The sequence below is a fragment of the Gopherus flavomarginatus genome, chromosome 6, assembly GCF_025201925.1.
Source record: "Gopherus flavomarginatus isolate rGopFla2 chromosome 6, rGopFla2.mat.asm, whole genome shotgun sequence".
Classification (NCBI taxonomy): domain Eukaryota; kingdom Metazoa; phylum Chordata; order Testudines; family Testudinidae; genus Gopherus; species Gopherus flavomarginatus.
Genome location: NC_066622.1, coordinates 29,889,368 through 29,911,202, shown reverse-complemented (window position 1 = coordinate 29,911,202; position 21,835 = coordinate 29,889,368). Strand labels below are relative to the sequence as shown.

General features: G+C 50.9%; 1 protein-coding gene across 2 annotated transcripts in view; it reads left to right on the top strand.

The window, feature by feature from the left end:
• Positions 1–21,835, top strand: part of PACS1 (phosphofurin acidic cluster sorting protein 1) — a 104,277-nt gene that overhangs the window by 50,834 nt on the left and 31,608 nt on the right. For both annotated transcript variants that reach the window (XM_050959180.1, XM_050959179.1), the window contains exons 2-5: positions 3,705–3,792; positions 14,482–14,571; positions 18,075–18,200; positions 18,506–18,650. In XM_050959180.1, the coding sequence (XP_050815137.1) occupies positions 3,705–3,792; positions 14,482–14,571; positions 18,075–18,200; positions 18,506–18,650 (449 nt within the window). The remainder of the gene's footprint in view (positions 1–3,704; positions 3,793–14,481; positions 14,572–18,074; positions 18,201–18,505; positions 18,651–21,835) is intronic.

The following is a 21,835-nucleotide window of genomic DNA, read 5'->3' as shown; positions in this document are numbered from 1 at the left end:
ATCTGAGTTCAGTTCCTGGCTCTGCTACAGATTAGGGCCCTGGGGCAGATCTCCCCTAAATTCCCAGCTGTAGTAACCCCTACCTTTCTTAATAGAACATGGTGACCTGTTACATGTTCATCTGGTCTGGCCTCCTTAGCTTGTCCATAAATAGAACAGACCTAACCTTTTAAACTAGTCCTGGCAAAAAGTTAGTGATGTTGGCTCAGACATCAGGTCAAAGGTTGATCAGGAGAGCACTTTAAGAGGCTTCATGCCGCTGAGAGTTGGGTCAGAGAGTTCAGCAAAGAGGCGACGGTTCCCTTTTTTGTGGCATGGGTGCAGGTTAACCCCTATTGCATTGAAGATCTATTGGATCTCAGATCCTATGGTGATGGAGGTCGGACAGTTGGAGAAAGGAGAAGCTATGAGGCCTCAAGCTGGGTTTCATGTCTGTTTGAACTCAACTCTGAAAGAGTCCTAGGTGGGACCATCTGCCCTGCAAACTATTTTTTGTCCTTCTGACCCATTTTTTTCCTCCTCTCCTTTTTTGTCGATCTGCTGGCTTCCTGTCTAATAGCAATGCTTCTGGCGTGCTTCTATCTCAGTGACGTAGCCTGGAGAGTGAAGGTGGTGCTGTGAGGGACGCTGGAAAGCACCTGTTTCTTCCTTCCATCCTTCTATCTCCCCTTCATCTCTGAATGAGGAAGGTGCTGCCTTAGGTGCATCCTGGGACTTTGTTACTCATTAATTGTGGATCTGAGGAGTTAGCAAAGTAATCACTAAAAACTGCAAGTGAGAACTTAGATCTAACAGAAATCTAAGGATGCACAGCTACAAAACCATGGCATGTAAGTTACCGTGGTCTAGTGGCTGAGCTACTGGATTGGTCTTGAGCAATAGGGATTCATCCTGCCACTGTGTAGTATTTGAGCATCTTGTCTCTGTGGGGTAAGGAAGTCTTATTACTCCCATTTTACAGATGGGGAAACCAAGGCATGGAGGGGAAGTGATTTGCTTAAGTTCGCCCAGCGGCAGAGCAAGGACTAGACCCCAGAACACCTAGCTCCTCCTCAAGTACCTTAACACAAGATCCCCAAATCCACTCTGGCGCCAGTAGACCCAGGGGATTTCCCCGTTGCCTAGAGATGAGAAGAATGCTTCCTCCATATTGCCATTTGTTGATGCCACGCAGGCCCCTGAACTTTACTTTAGGATGATAGCATTTCCCAGCACAGGGTTTTCCTCTTGCTCCAGCCACTGCTCCCAGAGTATTCACAAAGGGCTTGCCATGAAAGGAACCCTGGCTGGAAGGCATCCCCATCTCCTGCTTCTTGGGCTGCCACGGTGGGGGACCAGTGGGAGACAGCAGTGGCAGACACTCCCCACGGGGTTCACACGGAGGAGTTACTGCTGTGGCCTGATCAGAAGAGTCTGCCAGGCACATGCACAGTTCTGCTCCTGGGAGCAAACAGGGGTGATGCCCGTCTGACTAACGGCACTGCTCAGAGATCAGCACTTCCAGCGCTCCCCGGCAGGAGGCGCCTTTCTGCAGTCACCTCTCTGGTGGCTGAGGAGTGATGCCCTCTCAGATGGCCTTTTCATATGCAAGCTGGAGAGCACTTGCTGGTGCCCCCAAAGGTTGTAGAGCCCATCTGAGGGGGGTGCCCAGTCCTGGGTCTTTGTCCTTGGAGAGAAGGCAGGGTAGAGGTGGCTGGAGCCCAAGCTCCAGCTTTCCCTCCATGAGCAATAGGCATTGTGGAATGCAGAGTTCCATTTACCATGTGCTAATTGGACAGCTGGAAAGGAGGCTTTCCTGCCTGCAGAGGGAGGTGCAGCTGTACCTGTCCTGGGCAGAAAGATCACTGCGGTTATTCACTATCCTTAGCACAGAAGGTAGCATCTCTGGCAATGTCAGTCCGTCTCAGCCCCCTGGCACCTGGACCTGGTCCCCACCACTCTCGTGGCACGTGCATTCGAACTGCGAAGGAAGTGTCTGTTTATCTCCCCTCCGCTACGTTTGGAGTCTTCATTGCTCTCTCTGCCCCTAGAAGTGCACTGGGGCTGTGAGCACTATAGCCTGTTTCCCAAACTGGTCCTTTGGCCCGAACCAGCCCTCAAGATTGACCCTAGGCTGTCCTGCCGTTGGCAAGCCTTCTCCAACAAGAGTCAAAAGGAGAGAGCGCCTCCTAGCCTGCCATTTTGAAATGGCTAATGTGTGTCTCTCGGGTCTACCTGGTGGAAAGGTTATGTGGCTAGTGTCAGAGCTCACAGCCTGAGGACAGCGGTGGCCACATTAGAGGACAATTGCATGCATCCCAGTGGGAGAGCTACTAGTAATTTTTTCCCTTTGCTACAATCTCTTGTCCCTCCAGTACAGAGAATGGAGTTAGTGGATGAAATTTTCAGAGCACCCAAGTGATGTGCTCCTGAAATGGGACTTGTGCTCCTAAGTCACTTCAGCGCAGTTGAAAACTCCATTCAGTCTCTGCACGTAGGCATTCTCCCTCCCCAGGTCCATACTGCCATTAGAGTCCCACAGAAATGGATCTTAGGACTTTAATAGGAGGGAAAAGAGGAGAATGTATCTGAACTACCTGACGGTTTCCTTTCTCTGCATAGTGAGGTCCACAGACCCAGAATGTTGCTACAGGATCTGATGCAGGGTTTGGCTCAGTGGAGAAATGTGCCTGCTTCTGTTGAGCTCTGCAGTGCGTAGCTGTCGAGTTTTTCTGGAAGTTTTTCAAGTTTTTTTTGTGAAGATTCTGTCAGTCAGCCAAGCAGGTAACTTCCACAGAGTAGGAAGGGCTTTGGGGCCTGGGCTGCACCCATTCCTGGCAGTGACTGACAGGTCAGGTTTCCCCGCAAAGCTAGAGACCCACTGTAATGTGAGTATGGAGCTGATTGCTCAGTGAAAAGAGATCTCCCGACTTTTCTGGGACAGATCAGGCAGTTGGTAAAGTACAAAGTGTCTCTCACAATGGGTGTCCTTTGAAATCTATTTTCAAAGATTCTTTAATGTGTGGCCTGCATTATACCACCCTCTGCTCGCGACAGCACACAGACAGTGCAAGCAAGTGAAAATCACTGGTAGCCAAAACCCCCATTACCCAAAGGTTTGGCGTGGCCCCCCAAGACCTGGCTCTGGATAATTGGGGCTTTACTTGTGTGTTAACCTATGTGCCTTCTGTGCATTAGTGCAGTCCATATATGTTATGGCCAGAAGGCCTGTTCTTTTCTAATCTGATCTCCTACATATCACAATCCATAGCACCTCACCCTGTAACTTCTACATCAAGTCCAGAACTGCCAGAGGCTCAGGCTGAATGGAACAGGTTTGAGTTGCCTTCAAAGATCACAAGTTCAAAGCAGGTCAGTGCAGTGTTGCTTGACTCCCACATGAGCTTCCTTTCCCTTTCTCTGAGCACTGTTTTTATTGCAGGAGGCTGGACGGGCCAGGCACATAGCTGGGAAAATATTTGCACCACAGAAATGCACAAGGGCATGTAGACAGCCTTGGGGAGTGTCTACTCCAACCAGCTTGTAACCCAAAGAAGCGCAAAGCTCTGAAAAGCTGCCTCTTGGCCCCGATGGAATAGGAACCCATGAGTGGATTGCATCTGTCACAACCCCTGATTCCCTGTTTAGCTTCAGGAATGCTTCATCTCTTCCTGCATCTCCCAGCTGCTCCATCCTGTTTCTGACACTTTCTCTTCTCCTGACAGGTTGTTCAGCTTGACCCTGAAGAAGCTTATCATGTTGAAGGAGATGGACAAGGACCTAAACTCAGTGGTGATAGCTGTGAAGCTGCAGGTCAGTGTGCCCAATCAGCTGCCTGAAGATGGTGTGTTTTGCACATGGGAATAGGGTGGGAGCGTTCCAAGCTAAATAGTTGCTGTTGGATTCCCAGATCTCCTGCTGACTTTTTCCCCACCTGGTGCCCCAGTTTCCCTATCTGAAAATGAGGCTAACTATGCCCACATGTGTAAAGCACACTGCGATTGACAGATGAAGAGCTCTTTGTAAGACCTAGATAGGTATAATTTAGGGGAAATCTCTAACATGCGAGGATCTTGCCCTCCAGAACAGCCTGCCCTTCAGGCAATCTCTCCTCCCCTAGAACAGGAAAATGCTGACGAGGCTGCTACAATGAGATGGGCTGTGTGGGGGTGGGGGGTAACAAAGCAGCCGGGGGTGGGGATGAGTTGACATTATTCACACAGTGAGGAGCAGCCCAGCAGGGTAAGGATGTAAATCAAACTGGAATGTTTAAAGAGCAATTAATTTTCTCTAAGGTGTCATGAAAGAGGCAGGTCTTAGGAGGGACTTGACTGATGGGCAGAGGAATGGCCTGGGTGAGGACTCCCATGCAGTCCTGGTGTGTGTGTGGTGCGGGGAAGTGACCAGACAGGCTGTTGAGTGGAGAGGACAGGCAGGCAGGGAACAGAGTGAGAAGAGTGACTAAGTGAGCAATGGCAGTGTTCTGCAGAGTCAAAGGTAGCGGTGGAGGAAGGGGAGCCAGTAACGGGGTCAGATCAGGCTTGTGATCTTAGCAGCTGTGCTTTTCCTGGTGGTGGAGTGGGACACCGGGCATGTCAGGGAGCCCAGAAGGAAGGAGGTTACAGCAGCCAAGGAAGGAGATGTAGACCTGGGCAGGATCATTAGCAGTAGAGAGTCTGGAGCCAAGAGATGTTCTGGGGAAAGCAGCAGCAAGACTTTCTCTGTGCACCCAGCCCGTGGACTAGAGGGAGGCCTGGGACAGGGGTGGTGTTGGGAAATGCTAGGAAGTCAGTGTTGTCCCTGCTCCAGTTAGATGAATGCTGTTACAGATGTAACTTGCTGTGGTCTTTCTGGTAATCCTCTTGCAATAGGCGCAATGCCGTGATCGGCCCATCCACTGCTTACTGATCTGCTAACATTATGTAAGCCCTGCACCGTCAAGAAAATGTATAACCTGAGCTGCTGTTGTGCATCTTTCTCTGCCAGTTTCGATGTCTGCAGCTCTACATCAGGTGATGCCTGGGAGCTCTTCCTTCCCACTCCCCCGTAATGAGTCTTGCTAAAAGCTGTTGCTCTTGCTTACCATTCAGGCTGTCAGCTTTGCAAGAGATCATTGGCATGCTTGACGCACATTCCCTACCGCTGTGTGTCTCCCCCATTGTCTGAGAGAGCCAGCCTGATCCAGCTCTCTGGCTGTGATGCCCTGTGGGGATTCCCTGCAACACTTGGAGAGGAGATTGAGGGCTGAATCACTCTTGGTTTATAAGTGCAGCTGCTTTCTATGTTTGAAAGGGCATGAAGAAATTAACCCCTCCTTTCAGGAGCTCAGGGGTTTAATTCAGGTAGTCTCACTATGTCTGCAGCCCTTTAGCTAGGACATTTGGGTGGTTAATTACAGGGGGGAGATGGGCGCCCTCAGGATCTCCACCGCATATAACACTCCACACACTTGAGCCATCAAAACGAGAATCCATTCACAATATATTGTCTAGAACTTCAAAATCGAACTTTCCCTCTTCTAACGTTGTTGGTGTTCCTGCTGTTAGGGCCCTGAGTTAATATTCTAGTCTGAGAAGGTGGGGCAAAGTCTCACCTCCTATAGCTGTGGTTAGGTTCCTGCCAGGCTTGTGCAGCTTGGACTGTTCTGACTCACGCTGGGTTCACACTCTGAAGGTAGTCTGCAGCTATAAGAACTGGAGGATGTGGGTTCTGTTCCTACTTCAGATCCTGCCCTTCGAGGCCATCAGCACGTCACCTTTTTGTGCCTTACATTCCCCGTCTGCCAAGCGGGCTCCTGACTGCCCCCCTTTGCAAAGTGCTCTGAAATCTTTGGGTACAAAGCATGTCAAACTACAGCCAAACTAAAAACTGTATGTGCAGCTTTATTGACCAAGCCCAGCCATGTCTTACGCCCAACTCAATGGCACTTCTCTGTTGGCCTGCACTGCGATAGCTTTTGAATGCTACATCCAATAGATTCCAAAATTCCAGGGAGTGTTCTAGGCATCTGTGGACAGAACCCTTTGATTTTGTGAAAATCAGAAAAAAACGAATGGAGGAAATGGGAGACGCACAGTGCTTCCGGCGGGGATTGTAAATGCCAATAGGGAAGAGGAATTGTTCAGGATGGCCTTTAAAAAGCACATCTTCTACACGTGCATTCTTCTACATGCTACGGTCTGCAGAGCCATTCCAGTGGATATGCCAGCCTGCTTCAGCTGGGGACAGACCAGTCTGAGAGTCACCGGCTGCAGCACCCCCTCCAGTTTTCTCTGCCTCCCCAGTGGCCACCCTGACTCCTCCCTGTTGCTGAGCTCTGCTGAGGGAAACCCCAAATAAGCAGAGCAGGGCACTGTCTGAAATAACTAAATAAGCTCCTGAAGGAGGCTTGACTTCAGAGCATTCCCATTTTCCCATCCCCAGACAATTCTCATGTTTTGCAGATGGATGGCAGCCTTTGCCTTTTGCTCTGACACATGCTTCCAGGGTCCCTCTCCAGGATCATGGCAGCAGTAATATTTGGCTTTAGGGAAGAAGGAAATTCACTTAATCTTTTCCTAGACAATGTTTCTGATCGGGTTCTGTACAGAGGGAAAGCTGAAGCAAACACTTGAGTAGTATGGTTCCTGGAGTAGCTTGGCTTCAGGACAAACACAGACACATGGTGCCTGGAAAGTCGATCATTGGCTCGGGTTTGGGACCAATACTAGCAGGGATGAGGTCTCCTCTCAGAAGAAGATGGCCATAATGGAAAACAAATGGTGTCCCAGAGAAATTATCGAAGTCCTACTGGAGCCGATGCAGAATTGTGATCTCCTAGACAGGCATGCTTCAGTGATCCTGGCTTTCTGTGATTTCTATGTAGTAATTCTGGGTATCGCCTCCACATCTTGCCCTGTCACATCCAGTGGCAGAGATCTAGCTCCAGTTGTATATTCTTCTCCCCACTCCCAACACTGGAGAATGCAGAGAATCAGGTTTTTTTAAGGAATCTTCCTCATTTGGCTCAGAGAATGAGAACCAGAATGAGAGAACCGCATCTACCAGCTGGACCAGAGTGATTCATTGAGATCTCAGAGCTTCCATGGATAACAGACCTGTTCTGGTCGTGACAGCGTGTCTGATCGGGTTTTTATACACACTAGGAAAAACACAATCAGCTTTTCTCCAGAGAGAAACTCTCCCTGTCCTGGGCAGAGCAACGTTGGCTATCTCTATGTACGTTGCCCACCCAGGGGGAGATGAACACCAAGACTTCCGCAGCAGAAGTTGGATTAGCAGAGTAACTCCTACACCCAGAAATATCTAGTTGTAAACCAATTTGGTGGGCTGGTGATCAACTGTCTTGAATCTGGAAACTGTAAATAAAGTGTCCTGCAGCCTCTCTGTATCGGGATGTATGATGATGAATGACATCTTGCAGAACTGGATGAGGTCCCTCCTTTGTTTTTCTGCCTATATCATTGCTCCTCAGTGCAGTACAAAAACTAGTGGGGAGATAGAGGCGGTGATACTGTTTTATGCCTTTCCGGCTGAAGAGCCAATGGCACTCGGGCCTGATTAACTGAGTGTTGAATCGTCACTTGTCTTTAGCTCAAAAAGGAGGTCTGCTTTGCAAGACCAATCCCCCATCTGTGACCAGACAGGTTGAGAGGAATACAGGCTGAAGTGATATAATAATAATAATAATTGGAGATATACCAATCTCCTAGAACTGGAAGAGACCTCGAAAGGTCATCAGGTCCAGCCCCCTGCCTTCACTAGCAGGACCAAATACTGATTTTTGCCACAGATCCCTAAGTGGCCCCCTCAAGGACTGAACTCACAATCCTCGGTTTAGCAAGCCTATGCTCAAACCACTGAGCTATTCCTCCCTCCAGTTGCCCCCAGGCACTGCGAAGGAGAGCTCAGCAAACAGAATGTATTCTGCTGGCTGGGTGCAATGTCCCTGGTTTAACTGCCATGCTAACCTGGTGAAATGTAACCTTGAGAACCTCCCTGAGGGCGTTATTGCAAGTGTATCAGAGTGGCCAAGCAAAAAGATCAAGTCTCTGCAGTGTAATGTTCTCAGTATGTTCAAGAAAAGGACGTTCTGTGCAAATCCCAATATTAAATGCTTCCTTAGAGCATCAGCTTTATTCCAACCTGCAAGGTCATAGAGCATGACCTTGGATCCTTACTCTGCTCCTGACAGCACTACTCAGACTGAACCCCTGTGGAGGTGGTGTCATACTTCCTGTCCAAAAGAGAAGGCTTCTCGGTGTTTGAAGTCGGGAGCTTTCTCTAATGAGATCCTGTATTGTTCTTTTAATGTAGAGAAGTCATTTCATTTCCTACATAAATTGAAGAAATAGTCCTCCTTCGGGTAAGCATCCAAATCCAGTCTCTAGGAGCGCAGAAGGTCAGATGGCAGAGTAGCGATGTCTCCGGTACAGGGCCGGTGCAAGGATATTTTGCGCCCTATGCGAAACTTCCACCTTCACCCCCCCCACTCCGATGTCCAGCCCCCACCTTCCTATGGCCAAGTTCCTCCTCAGCGGCCCAGATGTTCACAAAGTGTAGGGGGCACGGGGAGGGGAGAGGAGCTGCAAAGAGAGAGGTCGTATGGGGGCTCTCCCAGGGGGTGAAGGTGGCAGAGAGGTGGGTGCACGGGATTGTTGGTGGGGGTGAAGGTGGCCAAGAGGTGGAGGGGACGGGGTGTAGTGACTGGGAAGAGATTGCACAGAGGCAGAAAGGGCTCGTTGCAGGGGGTGCAGTGGGAGGGAGGGAGTGGCACAAGGGAGAAATGAGCAAGAGGGGCTGGCAGGTGGGGGGAGAGTGTTTGTGCCCAGGGTTGTTGTAGGGGGGTGAAGGTGGCAGGGATGGGTTTGCACAAGGGAGGAGTGGACAGGAGGGAGATGGCAGATGGTGGTGGGGGGAGGTCCTGAGGTTGATGCAGGGGTGAAGGTTACCATGGCTGGCTCGGGGGGTTACCGGGTGGAGGTTGCCCAGAGGCGAAAGTGGCAGGACAGGGTGGGTTGCTGGGGCAGGGAGTGCACAGGAGAGAAGGCAACTGGTCAGTGGGTGTTAGAGGGGGTGGCGCTGGTTGGGGGAGGGGTGCCCAGGTTGCTCCCACATACACCATTCGCCAGGCCAGGAGCTGGACCTGCCCACCCCTTGGTGCTCCGTGGGCCCCTGCGGCTCCCCGCGGGCCAGCTAGGTACTTTGCAGGCGGAATAGACACCCAGCTTCTCTGCCCGAAGAGCAGGGCACAGCTGTGCCTTCTTCCCTGCGCTGCGGGCCAAGCCAGGCTCCCCGCCGCCCTGGGGCTCTCAGCGGTGGCACAGGCAACCAGCCTCTCCTCCATGCCTGAGCCTGCTGCCGCTGCCACTGCTGAGAGCCCTGGGGGCGACAGGGAGCCTGGCTCAGCCCACGGCCCGGGGAAGACGGCACAGCTGCTAGTGCTAGACCACCCTCCCCTTCCCCACTCCGTGGGTGGCCCCTCTGGAGCTGGGAGGCAGGGAGTAGCAGCAGCCCCCTTGTTCTCCTCTGTTTAAAAAAAAATTGGGGGGGCACCACTTTTTGGTGCCTCCAACCACTTGGTGCCCTAGGCAACAGCCTAGTCTGCCTAGTGGTTGCACCAACCCTGCTCCTGTATTGAGACTGGCTGGACAGCCACATGGTCATCAATATGTAAGTTTGCCAACTTCTGCATCTTAGCCAGTGCGAAAAGCCTTCTCCATCCCTTAGTGCTCAGGGGAAGATGGAGGAGTTATAATCTACCATGTTTTCAATGTCTTTACTTAAAGAATGATCCTGCTTCCCACTCTGGGGGCATGCTGCTCTGAAAAAACAGCAGATCTGGTGCTTGGAAAGTCCATCATAGTCTTACCATGAAGAAGTATAAGAACATGTATCCTTGCTTACCTGAAAAGTTCTCTTCTTCAAGTAATAAGGTCCACAGATCCAGCCCACCCAGGAGACAAATGAATGAATCATCCAGGCTAGAGATGGAAATTGACATCCAAGGATTTGGATTTGTTGTCACTGAAATTTCCCATGCTCTGAAATAGGAGAAATTGTGCTTTTTCCCCAAAGTACATGAATCGCAGTCTGTAATTTAGGAAACTAGGTCTGAATGATCCTGGCTGTGAAAGTTCTTGGCTGCAGGAGACTTCATGTAGTGGGGCATTCCCCTGCTGCCAGTGACTGTCAGGCCTGGTTCTGCAAGCAGATGGAAGTACCCATTGTAATGGATGTGGGGACCTTGTTGCTCAGTAAAAGGGAATTTTCAGGTAAGTGCAAATATATATTTTTTTTCTGTTTTTTCATCTTCCAAGTTCTTTGCAAACATTAGCTCTCACAGCCTGCCCCAGGAATACCATCCCCCGCCTCCCATGGATGCACAGAGATGGCAAGAAAAAGTCTGGGAAGAGCAAGGATTGGAAATGGAGTTGCTGATCCCAGTTCTGTGGTCTCTTCCTAGGAGCAATAAACTTCCTAATGGTCAGATCTGCTGGACTGGGAAATAGTCTCTCCTAAGAAACATCCCATGAGATGGGGCAAAGCCTTAGAGATTTGCTCAACTCTCTCCCTCCTTTACAGTATCTTCACCTCTACTCCACTCCACATCTGCCCCTTCTCCCCTGTTCTTCCCTGCCCCGTGACCCCTTCCCTTCAGTGTCCCAGTTCACTCTGCTTGTGAGTTACATCCCTTCACCCTTTGTTTGGTCTGTTTAGACTGTCAGCTCTTCAAGGCAGGGACCATCTGCTACTCTGTACAGCGCCTAGCACTGTGGTGCCCCATTCTTGGCTGGCCTTTCGGCACTACTGCAATAAACAGGATTACTAACCATAACCGAAGTGGAAGCCACGCGGCGCTGCTGGGAGCAGATGGGGCTAATCTAGCAAATGTAACTAGTATGACTATGAAGAAGGAACTGGTCTTTCCTCAGGCAGCCTAGCAGTGATTTGGAGAGAGACCTAGAGACAGCAGTGGCCCACCAAAGAGCACTGCCAGTGCTGGGACAACCCAGCACTGCATCAGGGACTTTTCCAGCAGCTCCCTTTGGACCAGGGAACTCTTCAGTCCACATTTCCTGTGTAAGGCAAAGAGCTCATTTGTCTAATCACAGGGGTGGGGGGATGACCCGCTCCATCCTCACTTCTACCAGAAAGCCCTATGCATTTAATTAAAAATTTATCCCAGGGTGAATTAGTTACAGCTGAGATGATGTGCTTTTATTACTGACTTGACTGCTGGGGGTTTTAATCCTTCCCCTCCGGGGTTTCCATAGACTGTACAAATGATCCCACATCATAGCAAACCCCAGCCCCCCCCTCCCCCCCGGCCTCCACACCTCACCATAAGTCCTTACCAACCAGTGCTCAGGGGGTTTAAACCAGTATTTCGTGTCCAGTCTAAGGAGAGCTGTTACCGAGAGAGCGTTTCCTTTTATTGCTGTCTGCTTCCTGCTGTTTCCTTATCATGTTCCTCATTGTTAATAACTTGAGTTTATTAGGGTTTCATGCAGAAGAATTTCAAAGTGCTTTAGGGACTATATATAGCTCGCTCTGTCCCTGTTGAGATGCAGCCACCTCTGCAGCACGCAGCAGCCATTTAGCAGCGTGGATCACAACATGCAGCAGGTCGGAGCAAAGTAGCCTGTTTGATTGCAAGTGCCGGAGGCCGAGTGACACTTCCCCCACAACACCGCTGCCTTCGAGAGCCAGTGAAGAACTTTCAGAAGAACTCTGACCTCAGGGGCACTCGCATCACTGCCGAGTCTGAGGCCATTCTCTTGTGGGGTACACATGCAAATATTTAATGAGCTAATTAGCATATAAGCGTAAACCTCAGCTTGAAAATGTTTGTGTGAATTTGATGCAAATCCTGCCTACCCTCAGTGAGGAAGCACTGTGGGTATGGGGATTCCTGGCTCTGGGTGCAGTGTGGGGTCTGATGGCTTGAGCGGTGGTTCCTGACAGCAGAGCCAAGAGCCCACACCTGGCATATTCGCTCTGAAAAGCCATGTGGCTCAGGGGGACAAGATCTGGATCTGTCCTATTAGAGACCTGGCTTCTCTTTCCCAGATAGCAGCATAGGCAGCCTGCAGAAATATTAATAGCAGTCCATGGAAGCGGGAAGCCTCAAACTCATGGTCTCCTGGTTTGCAACTCAGTGCACCTTCTTTTCGGTCTAAGGGTGTCAGCTGAGGTGTGACAAGGCTGCCAAATGTGCCGGTGCCCGGTGAGATGCGAGGTGCATGGCGGGTCTCCGCTTAGGACTTTCTTTGATGAGCATGGCCTTGAACATCTAGACAGCACTTAGAGGGCCTCACCTAAGGGCCCCTCTACTAAGGTCACGAGCAGATTTGATTAGCACTGCCTGCCTGCTTCAGGGTTTGTGCATCTGTCTTTGCAGCACCTAGTGCTGGCCACTCTCAGAGGTGGGGTTCTGAGCTAGACGGGCCGTGGGTCCAATGAGTCTGGGAGCTCCTATTGTTGCTCATTTTAGGCAGCATTGGCCTGACTCCCACTACAGGTTATCAGTGGGGATAGATCTTCTAACCCTCGGCAACAAAAGCACAGGCCTCTAACACTAAAGCTATAACTATATAAGCTGATAAGAGATTCAGTGATGGGAAGGCCGGAAGGGCCCATTAGATCATCCATAGGGTCCTACCAAATTCGCAGTCCATTTTGGTCAATTTCACGGTCATAGGATTTTAAAAATTTGTAAATATCATGATTTGGTCTATTTAAATGTGAAATTTCACGGTGTTGTAATTGTAGGGGTCCTGACCCAAAAAGGAGTTGTGGGGGGTGGGATGTCACAAGGTTATCGTAGGGAGGTTTGTGGTACTGCTACCCTTACTTTTGTGCTGCTGCAGGCGATGCCGCTTCATTCAGAGCTGGGTAGCTGGAGAGTGGCGGCAGCTGGCCAGAAGCCTGGCTCTGAAGGCAGCGCTGCCATCAGGAGCAGCGCAGAAGTAAGGGTGGCATGGTACAGCATTGCCACCCTGGCAGGGTGCTGTCTTCAGAGCCGGCCAACAGCCACCACTCTCCTGCCGCCCAGCTCCGAAGGCAGTAAGGGTGGCAACTCCCCCTAAAATAACCTTGCCAACCCCTTGCAATTCCCTTCTATGTCAGGACCCCCAATTTGAGAAACGCTGGTTTCCCCTGTGAAATCTATATAGTGTAGGGTAAAAGCACACAAAAGACGAGATTTCACGGGGGTAGACCAGATTTCATGGTCCGTGGCACATATTTCGTGGCCATGAATTTGGTATGGCCCTAATCATCCGATCTGACCTACTGGATGGCCCAGGCCGAGAACCCGTTCCCCCTGCACTCAGCCCAGACATGTGTGTTTGATGAAATACAGCCAGGCTGAATTTGGAGACACTGAGAGATGGGGAATCCCTCCTTCCACCCACCGTTCCCTTGGCAGTTTGTGCCAATGGTTAATCACCCACACTGTTAAATCTTGGTGCCTTGTTTCAGTTTGAATTTTTCTAGCTTCAGCTTTCAGCCATTGGCTCTCGTGCGGTCTTTCTCTGCTAGGGATAAGAGTCTATTTTGCTGTGTGGATCAGCTCCCAGAGGGGGACATGCCATATGTATCCAAAGTCTTCCACTGTCTGTGGTAAGAGCAGGGAGCAGTTGGAGTTGGGATTCCTGTGGGCATAGTAACAACATGCCAGGGGCTTTAAAGGTGAGGCTCTGCCACCCAGTGGGTCTGTGTGCTCTGGGGAGGAGTGGCTAGAGCAGGAGATACTGGGTATTATTCCTGGCTCTGCCACTGTAGTGTGTGACTGGGAGACCTGGACTCAATTCCCTCCTCCAACAGACTGTGTGAGAGACCTTGGGCTCTGTGCCTTAGTTCCCCATTTGGGCAGCAGAGATAATCCTTCCCTAGCTCCCACTAAAGATTGTTGAGGTGCCCAGATGCTGTGGGGGCAGGGGGGCTGGGTAAGTGCAAGGAGATCTCAGATAACAGGCATTTGGAAAATGCCAATGTTATTCCTACAGCACGAGCACTCCTTTTGTCTGGGTCTGTCTCCGGGAGCTCTCTGCCTGCCGCTGGATCCAGAGCTTGGTAACGGGGGTGGGGGGTGGGGGTGTGGAGGATTTAAAGTGGTGCTGAAAGTGAAACAGCAGCAGGGGGATTCCTGCTTCTTACAGGGCGTGTGCAGGTGTGGTGTTGGCACTTCCTTTGGAGATCTGCCAGGCAGTGCGTTGGAGAACTGGCCTCTGGGACAGAAGATGAAGGGTGGATTTCAATCCTGTCCTCGCCCCCCAAACCCCCTTCACAGCTATGGCTAAGGATCAGCATGAGCAGGAGGCTGCAATACCTTCTCTCCCTGTAGTTGGGCTCTCCAGGGTGGGGTTGGCTCAGGTTGATGGGGGGCACTACTGGGCAAGGTTGCCCTACTGGTGCTGATTTGGCCACTACTCTCTACCTGTCCTGATCCCGAACGCAGGTGAACATGCAACACTGTCCACTCTGTGTTGGTTGCAGGGCTCAAAGAGAATCCTGAGATCCAATGAGATTGTCCTGCCGATCAGCGGACTTGTAGAAACAGAGCTTCAGCTGACCTTCTCACTACAGGTGAGTGTGCGCAGCCGTGCGGGGCACTGAACTGGAGAGGCCTTTTCCTTCACAGGTGGGAACTCCCGTGTGGCACCAGGTTAAGGTTATGTCTCTTCCAGTGTACCTGAGGGCAGGTCTACACTACAGCGGGGATCCATACTTTGAGATCGATCCACCGGCAGTCGATTTAGCGGATCTAGTAAAGACCTGCCAAATCGACTGTGGATCGCTCTCTAGTTAGCCCCTGTACTCTGACCCCAACGAGAAGAGTAAGATAAGTGACCCCGCGATCACATAGCTGGAGTTGCGTAGCATAGGTCGACTTACTGCGGTAGTGTAGACATAGGCTGCCTTGGTTTTTAGAGAGAAACTTTGGCTAGAGGGGCCTTCCAGAGTCCCTAATGCCCACAGGGCTACAAAGCTCTTGGAAGTGGCAAGCTGAACAGCCACAGTTGCACTTAATAACACCAGGTTTCCTTGAAAGCTCCAAGCAATGACAATTCCATCATCTCCTGTGTGACATTCCCCTTGCCTGCCCTCTGCCAGTCTAACAGTTGGACAGGAGACAAAAATTATATGCCTGGTGTGACCTTGGGCAGGTCCTTTACCGTCTCTATACCTTAGTTTCCCCATCTGTAAAATGGGAGCTTTCTTAGGAATGTACAGGATGGGACTGGACTTCCTGGGTCGTTGAGTCCATTCCTGTGATACTGTAGGCAACCCTGCCATGCCATTAATGATGGAGGGTTCAGATATTCCAATGCTGGAACCGTACAAGTACCTAGATTGAGTGAGGTAGCAATGCCAAAAATGGCTTACAACTGTGCTCTCCACGCAGCTTGCCATGTTTCATCCCTGCTGCTTGACCCCTTTGACAACTCCCTCCACCTTTGTAAGATCTTGGCAGCAGAGAAGCAGGCCCCAAATGTCAGCCTTGTACCATGGGACTCTTGTGTTTTCCTGATACGCTTTGTATCTTTTTAGATGTGACCCTTCCCCTTTCATGTGGAGAATTGACAGAGCGGTAACTAGCTATTTTTGCGCCTAAGGCAAGAATATAAAATTGTGCCTGCCTGCCCCCGCTCCTCTGGCCGCGCCACCCCACCCTTGGCTCCTCTGGCCACTCTCCCCTCACCCTTGGCTCCTCCAGGCACACCGCAGCCATGCTGTGCCCCCCCTCCACGCTCCTCCAGCCTTGCCCACCCTTGGCTCCTCCGGGAGCACCGCGGCCATGCTGCGCCCCCCTCCATGCTCCTCCAACCGTGCCCTCCCTTGGCTCCTCCAGCTGTGCCGCCGCCCCCCTTGGCTCTTCCGGCCACACTGTGGCCATACTGCGCCCCCCCTCGCTCCTCTGGCCTCGCCACCCCCCCTTGGCTCCTCCGGCCATGCCCACCCCTTGGCTCCTCTGGGCGCGCTGTGGCCATGCTGCGCCCCCCCCCCGCTCCTCTGACTACTCCCCCCCTCGCGCCTCGCTCCTTCAGCCGCACCGCGGCAGTGCTGCCCCCACCTTGCTTTTTTTTGGCTTGAGGCAGCAGCAAAAAAGTTAGAGCCAACCCTGTGCTCCCCGCTCCGCCTCCACCTCCCTGGGCCTGAGCGTGCTGCCGGTTGCTTCTCCATGCTCCGGGGCGGAGAAGGAGGTGAGCCCTTGTGCCCCTCCCCTTTGTGCACCTGAGGCAAGTGCCTTGCTCACCTCGCCCTTGTTATGGCGCTGGGAATCGACCAGCATCCCTAGAGTATATGAGCCAGGTATATGATCACAGAGTGAAACTGACTAGCCTACTATAACTTCCTAAACTGAGTGACATGCGCAGAGCAGACTAGCTTCCCCCACATCCCCAGTTTTCGGCCCTCTTTGAATACACCCAAGTGTTGCTTATAATACAGCATAAAAGGATTTCCAAATGATTTTAATCCTGAGGAAAATGCACCGTGACCAGTAATAAGAATTGATTAATTAAACTGTTGCAATGACATCCTTTGGCAGTTTCCATCTCTTTTAGCAACTGGCAGTGTTTGCAGGCAGTCCTGGCCTGGGACAGGTCCTTGGAGTAGTTCTGAATGTCCTTTTCTTCCCTGCACTCACCCAAGAGAGTGCATACAGAGAGCCTTGTTATTTCTCATGAGGGACACTGGATCTTCCTTTTGTTTTTCTAAATACAGACTCAAAATGGCAATGAAGCTTTTGCCATACCTCATTTGCCAGTGAAGGTAAAGTACTGCCCTGGGCTGTGTGTCCTGGAGCTGTGTGGTGTGCTCAGACATTGAGCATAGCACATTCGTCATCCTGGATTATTTCAAGGTGTTCATGACCTGTCTGATCCCTTCCTTAAAGCCTCTCTGGTGTAGCAGCTTTTGGAAGCTGCGGTATGCTCAGAATGGCCAGCCAGAACACTGCCTCTTTCAACAGCTGGCTTCCAGACACTTCCTGAAATTAACTTGGTTTCTTTCAGGAAGAAGGCATAACCAGTGTGAGGCATGGGAAGGCAGGGAACTGTCAGGCAGGACTCCTGGGTTCTGTTCTTGGGTTTTGGGCAGGAGTGTGAGCTAAGGGGTAGAGCAGGAACTGAAATCCAGCAGTCCTGGGTTTTGGTCCCAGCTCTGCTGTTCTCTCAGTTTGTCCTTGGCTAAAGGGTAAAATCACTGGCACTTCTAAAAATGAAACTCTAAAGACCCATTTTCAACAGTGATTTAGGAGCCCAAATCTGACTTCTTTCGATTTAGGCTCCTTAATCACTTCGGTGCTTTTGAAAATGTCATCTTTCAGTGTTGCCATTTTGCCACGTGTAAGATGGGAATAACTTATCTGCCTCCCAAAGAGAGAGGAGGCTTAAAGTTTGCAAAGCACTTGGATTCCTGGAGGAAGACATGACAGGAGGCAGAACGCTATTCCTCCTGTCTCTGTTTGGTCTCCCTGTGCAGTGCTAGTTACTGTCTGCAAACCTAGCCCGGCTTGTTCTGCTCACATTACTCATGCAGGTAGTGGTGTGAGATTTTCCCATCCTCTTTCTCCTGCTAGTGGAGCTGCAGCCACCCTGCCCCCGGACAGAACAGCTCACCCTCTGTGCCTGGTTGTCCGCTGTGCTGCAAAAATCCCTGTTTCCCAGGACAGGCAGTTAGGAGCTCTGAGAATTGTAAATGCGTGCGCTGTATGGTCTTGTTGACCCTTGGCTGCTGCTCACGTTGCAAGCTGGATCCCACCAGGGGGCTTATCACCAAACAGGTGTGGACGGGATCTTAGATCCCACTTCCATGACTTTGTCATACCAGCTCCAATCACCAGCCTATTTGGCCTGACCACTTGCCTTTACCGATCAGACCAAGCACTGTGCCTAGGGTGGGAGCTGCTATTTGGTGCCTGGGAGAAAGATACGTTAGGCTTTGCTGTCCATGGAGGAGGGACGGGATGAGGGGATCTCTGCTCCCCACACCTTCACACTGGGCCACATGGAACCCCAAACATACCGGGCTCTCGTGCGGCCCCCTGTCATTGCTGCTCTCTTGACTGTCACTTGCCCTTGCAGTATCCCCACTTCCTGAAGCGAGATGCCAACAAACTGCAGATCATGCTGCAGAGAAGGAAGAGATACAAAAACCGGACCATCCTGGGCTACAAGACTCTGGCTGTTGGGCTTATCAACATGGCTGAGGTAAGGAGGAGGACGAGGAGGGAGGTGCCAGGCATGGTCATGGGGAAGACGTGATTAAATGTAACCTCTTCCCTCGTCAGCTCTGACTGAAGCAGAGTGCTGTGTGCCTACGCTGGGCTCAGGGGTGGGACCTAGCCAGAGATACCTAGACCAGCAGAACTGTCTCAGTTCTGTGTCAGCTTGGGTCCTCCTTGCATGGCCCATGCGGGGCCATGGTCTCAATGGGGGTGACTGGCTCGGTATTCTAAGCAGCCTCCCATGGGGCCTGCTGGGAGTACATGTCGCATGGTGTCTGCCCTGCCCAGGTCATGCAGCATCCCAGCGAAGGAGCTCTGGTGCTTGGACTCCACAGTAATGTGAAGGACGTATCTGTGCCCGTTGCTGAGATTAAAATCTACTCTCTGTCCAGCCAGCCAATCGACCACGAAGGGCTCAAGTCAAAACTGTCCGGTAAGGAGGGGACTAGTTTGGGATGAGGGGGGCTTGGGCGTGTGGTATCCAGAGGGGGAAGCTCATTGGGTGCCCTGGGTCCAGCATGACTAGGCAGGTGCACAGCTTGCTAATTATCAGTTGGCACAGTGAGCTGCAGGTGTTTTCAATCCTCTCCATCGGGCATGTGCCCCCCTCCCTGCTGGGAGAGAGGTGGGTGGCTCCCTGGCAGGGGACGCTGTGCTGGCAGTGGTGCCTCCTTCAAATGAAATGGAACCGGTGTTCTGACTTGGGCATTAAAGTTCCTGAGTGAGTCACTTGCTGTTTGTTAGAACTGGGGTGTCGGAGCCAGTGTCTTGGCCAAACTCCACCACAGGGAATTATGTTCCACCTCCCTAAATTCCTTCCCAGCTCTGCCTTTTCTCTGGGACTGAAAATTCTTCCCTTCCTGTCCTGAGCTGTTGTAGAGTGTGGCTACACATTCCTCCCCAGAGGGAGCTGCATTTCCACACTGTGGCAAAAACACTTTTCTCCAGAGACTCAGCTTGACTTAAGTCTCAGAAGGAGAACAGATTTTTCTTGGTCCCTGAAACCTACCAGCTCTAAAAGCCACATGCCTGCTGGTTCCGTTCTGCATTGTACAGCTCTGCTAGTCTTTTGTATGCATGGTTGGAGGCAGTGTCTTAGAAAGCACTTGGAGCCTCTTCAGCTACATTCTGTCCCTGCGCAGCTACATGTGTTTCTGGTGGTTCTGTGACACAGCCCATGTGCGAGCAGCAGCTGGCTGGGTATCGACGCCTTCTTGGTTACCGGTAGGGCGATTTGGTCTAGGGTTTTAATGTGTTTAATATGCAGGAGTGAAGGTAAAACCCTGCTCAGGGCCCAGTTCCACCACGTCCATTCGCATCAGATCTTGTTTGGACAGTGGAGGCTAATTCCTTCCAACACGGCTATATTTAGCCCTGTGTCTTGGAATCCTTCCGTTTATGATACTGTCGCGGATGGCTGCCTAGGCAGTAAATCTGGTTGCCAGGGAAACCGATGGAGATGCAGGCTTTGTGTTGGATTTATTTTAATATTTGGGTTTATTACCAGCAACTCTGTGACCCAACAAGGGAAGGCACCTGGGCACTGGTTGGGGGCGGGGGCTCCTGTTGATCTGGAAATTTGCACCCTTTCCTGTCCGGCATCTTGAGGCAAATAGAAATCAGTCCAGGTCTCTCATAGACAGAGCCTGAGTTCCTCTGTGGTGACTGAATCTAGTCCTTGCCACAGAATTGTACTTCTTTATCTAGCTTTCATTAAAAACAAACCTGTGCAGCTCTTATGGTTGCTAAGTAAACCCTCCACATGTGAGGGATGTAGTAGTGTCTGCCTGAGTCTGCAGGCAGCCTGAAACAAGCGTTGTCAAATGGAACTTCATTTATCTCAACGGGCTGTTAACTCTGAAGCATACTTATGGCAACATACATATCAATATGGTTTACTATTTAGCTGCTGAGCATATTAGTGGAGACATCCCCTCAGTGTTTATGGTGTGTGCGCCATGCCCCTTGGCCCTATCTTCTAGGAAGTCTGTGTGTGCGTGTGTGTGTGTTAATGCTTATAAAGTGCTTTGAGAGCCTCCAATGAAAGGCACTAAAGAGGGGTCCAGGCTTCTTGCTGTAAAGGGAGAGGTGGTTCTACTCTGCTAGATTCCGTGAGGAAACAGGAATGTAAATATTGTGAACCATGAAATCCCCTCTCTCTCTCAAACTCCAGCACCAGCTGATCTTTGTCCTTGAGTGGGAATTTAAACAATTATTTTATTTTAATAGTATCCAAGGACAACTCCCCATCCCCAAAAGAATCTAACCAGATACAAACAACTGACTGTCAAATGATGGGAAATACCAGATGGTCCCAAAGGGAGTGCTGGGAGCTATTTGCATCCCAGTAATCCACCCAGTTCCCAAGTTCATCAGTCAGTCCACGGCCAGCTCATCTCAGATGTTGGTCCGGCTCCATATTCCACACTTCTCCACACCATGCACAGGGCGACTGTTCTCCAGCCATTGGCTGCAGGCAAGGCTGCAATCAGAAGGACTGTGGGCTGCTATGGGCCATGGGGATGCTGTCTTTGGACATGACTGAAGGAGAGGGGCGGAGGAGGATCGACTGGGCATTTGCTAGTTTTTTTGCTCCCTTAGGGTATTGGAAAGGATTCATTTGCATTTACCTTGGATGTATCAGGAATGGCTGTTCCCTGAGGTTTGGAGACCCTAGAGAAGCTGCCTGGGAGCTTTCTCATCCCTTAAATGAAGGGGGGAGAGGTTGAATCTTCAACAGACTTTATTTTCTACCAGCTGTTCATCCAGTGGACGGCTGGCCTGGTGGCTTAGCACTTGCCTAGGAGACCTGGGTTTGACTCCCTGGGCCACCTTGGGTGAGTCCCTTAGGGTAACTGTGCCTAAGTCCCATTTTCAAACACGACTTAGGAGCTTGAGTCTCATTGGAAGTCGCTGGAATTTCGGTGCCAAAGTGCCCGAGTTACTGTGGGAGGAAGGCCTTACACTCTGAATTAAAGGATGGGGATACATGTCGCCAGGAGCTCAAGCCATTTAACTTAGTAAATAGAAGGTTCAGGGGTGACTTGGTCTGTAAGCACCCATGCAGGGAACGGAAATTGGCTAATGGGCCCTTCAGTCTGGCAGACACAAACGTCTAACAAAAGCCAGTGGCTGGAAGTTAAACTAGATGAATTCAGACGAGAAATAGGCATAAATTTTTCATAGGGAGGGTAATTAAGCATTGGAACAACCTGCCGTGGGCTGTGTTGGATTCTCCATCGCTGGTGATTCTTAAACCAAGATTCAGCCAGGCGTTAGCCTAGGCCAGGGGTCAGCAACCTTTCAGAAGTGCGGTGCCGAGTCTTCATTTATTCACTCTAATTTAAGGTGTCGTGTGTCAGTCATACATTTTAACATTTTTAGAAGGTCTCTTTTTAAGTCTATAATATATACCTAAACTATTGTTCTATGTAAAGTATATAAGTGTTTTTTAAATGTTTAAGAAGCTTCATTTAAAATTAAATGAAAATGCTGAGCCCCCCGGACTGGTGGCCAGGACCCGGGCAGTATGAGTGCCACTGAAAATCAGCTCGCGTGCCGCCTTTGGTATGCGTGCCATAGGTTGCCGACCCCTGGCCTAGGCCTCAGGGCTTCCCT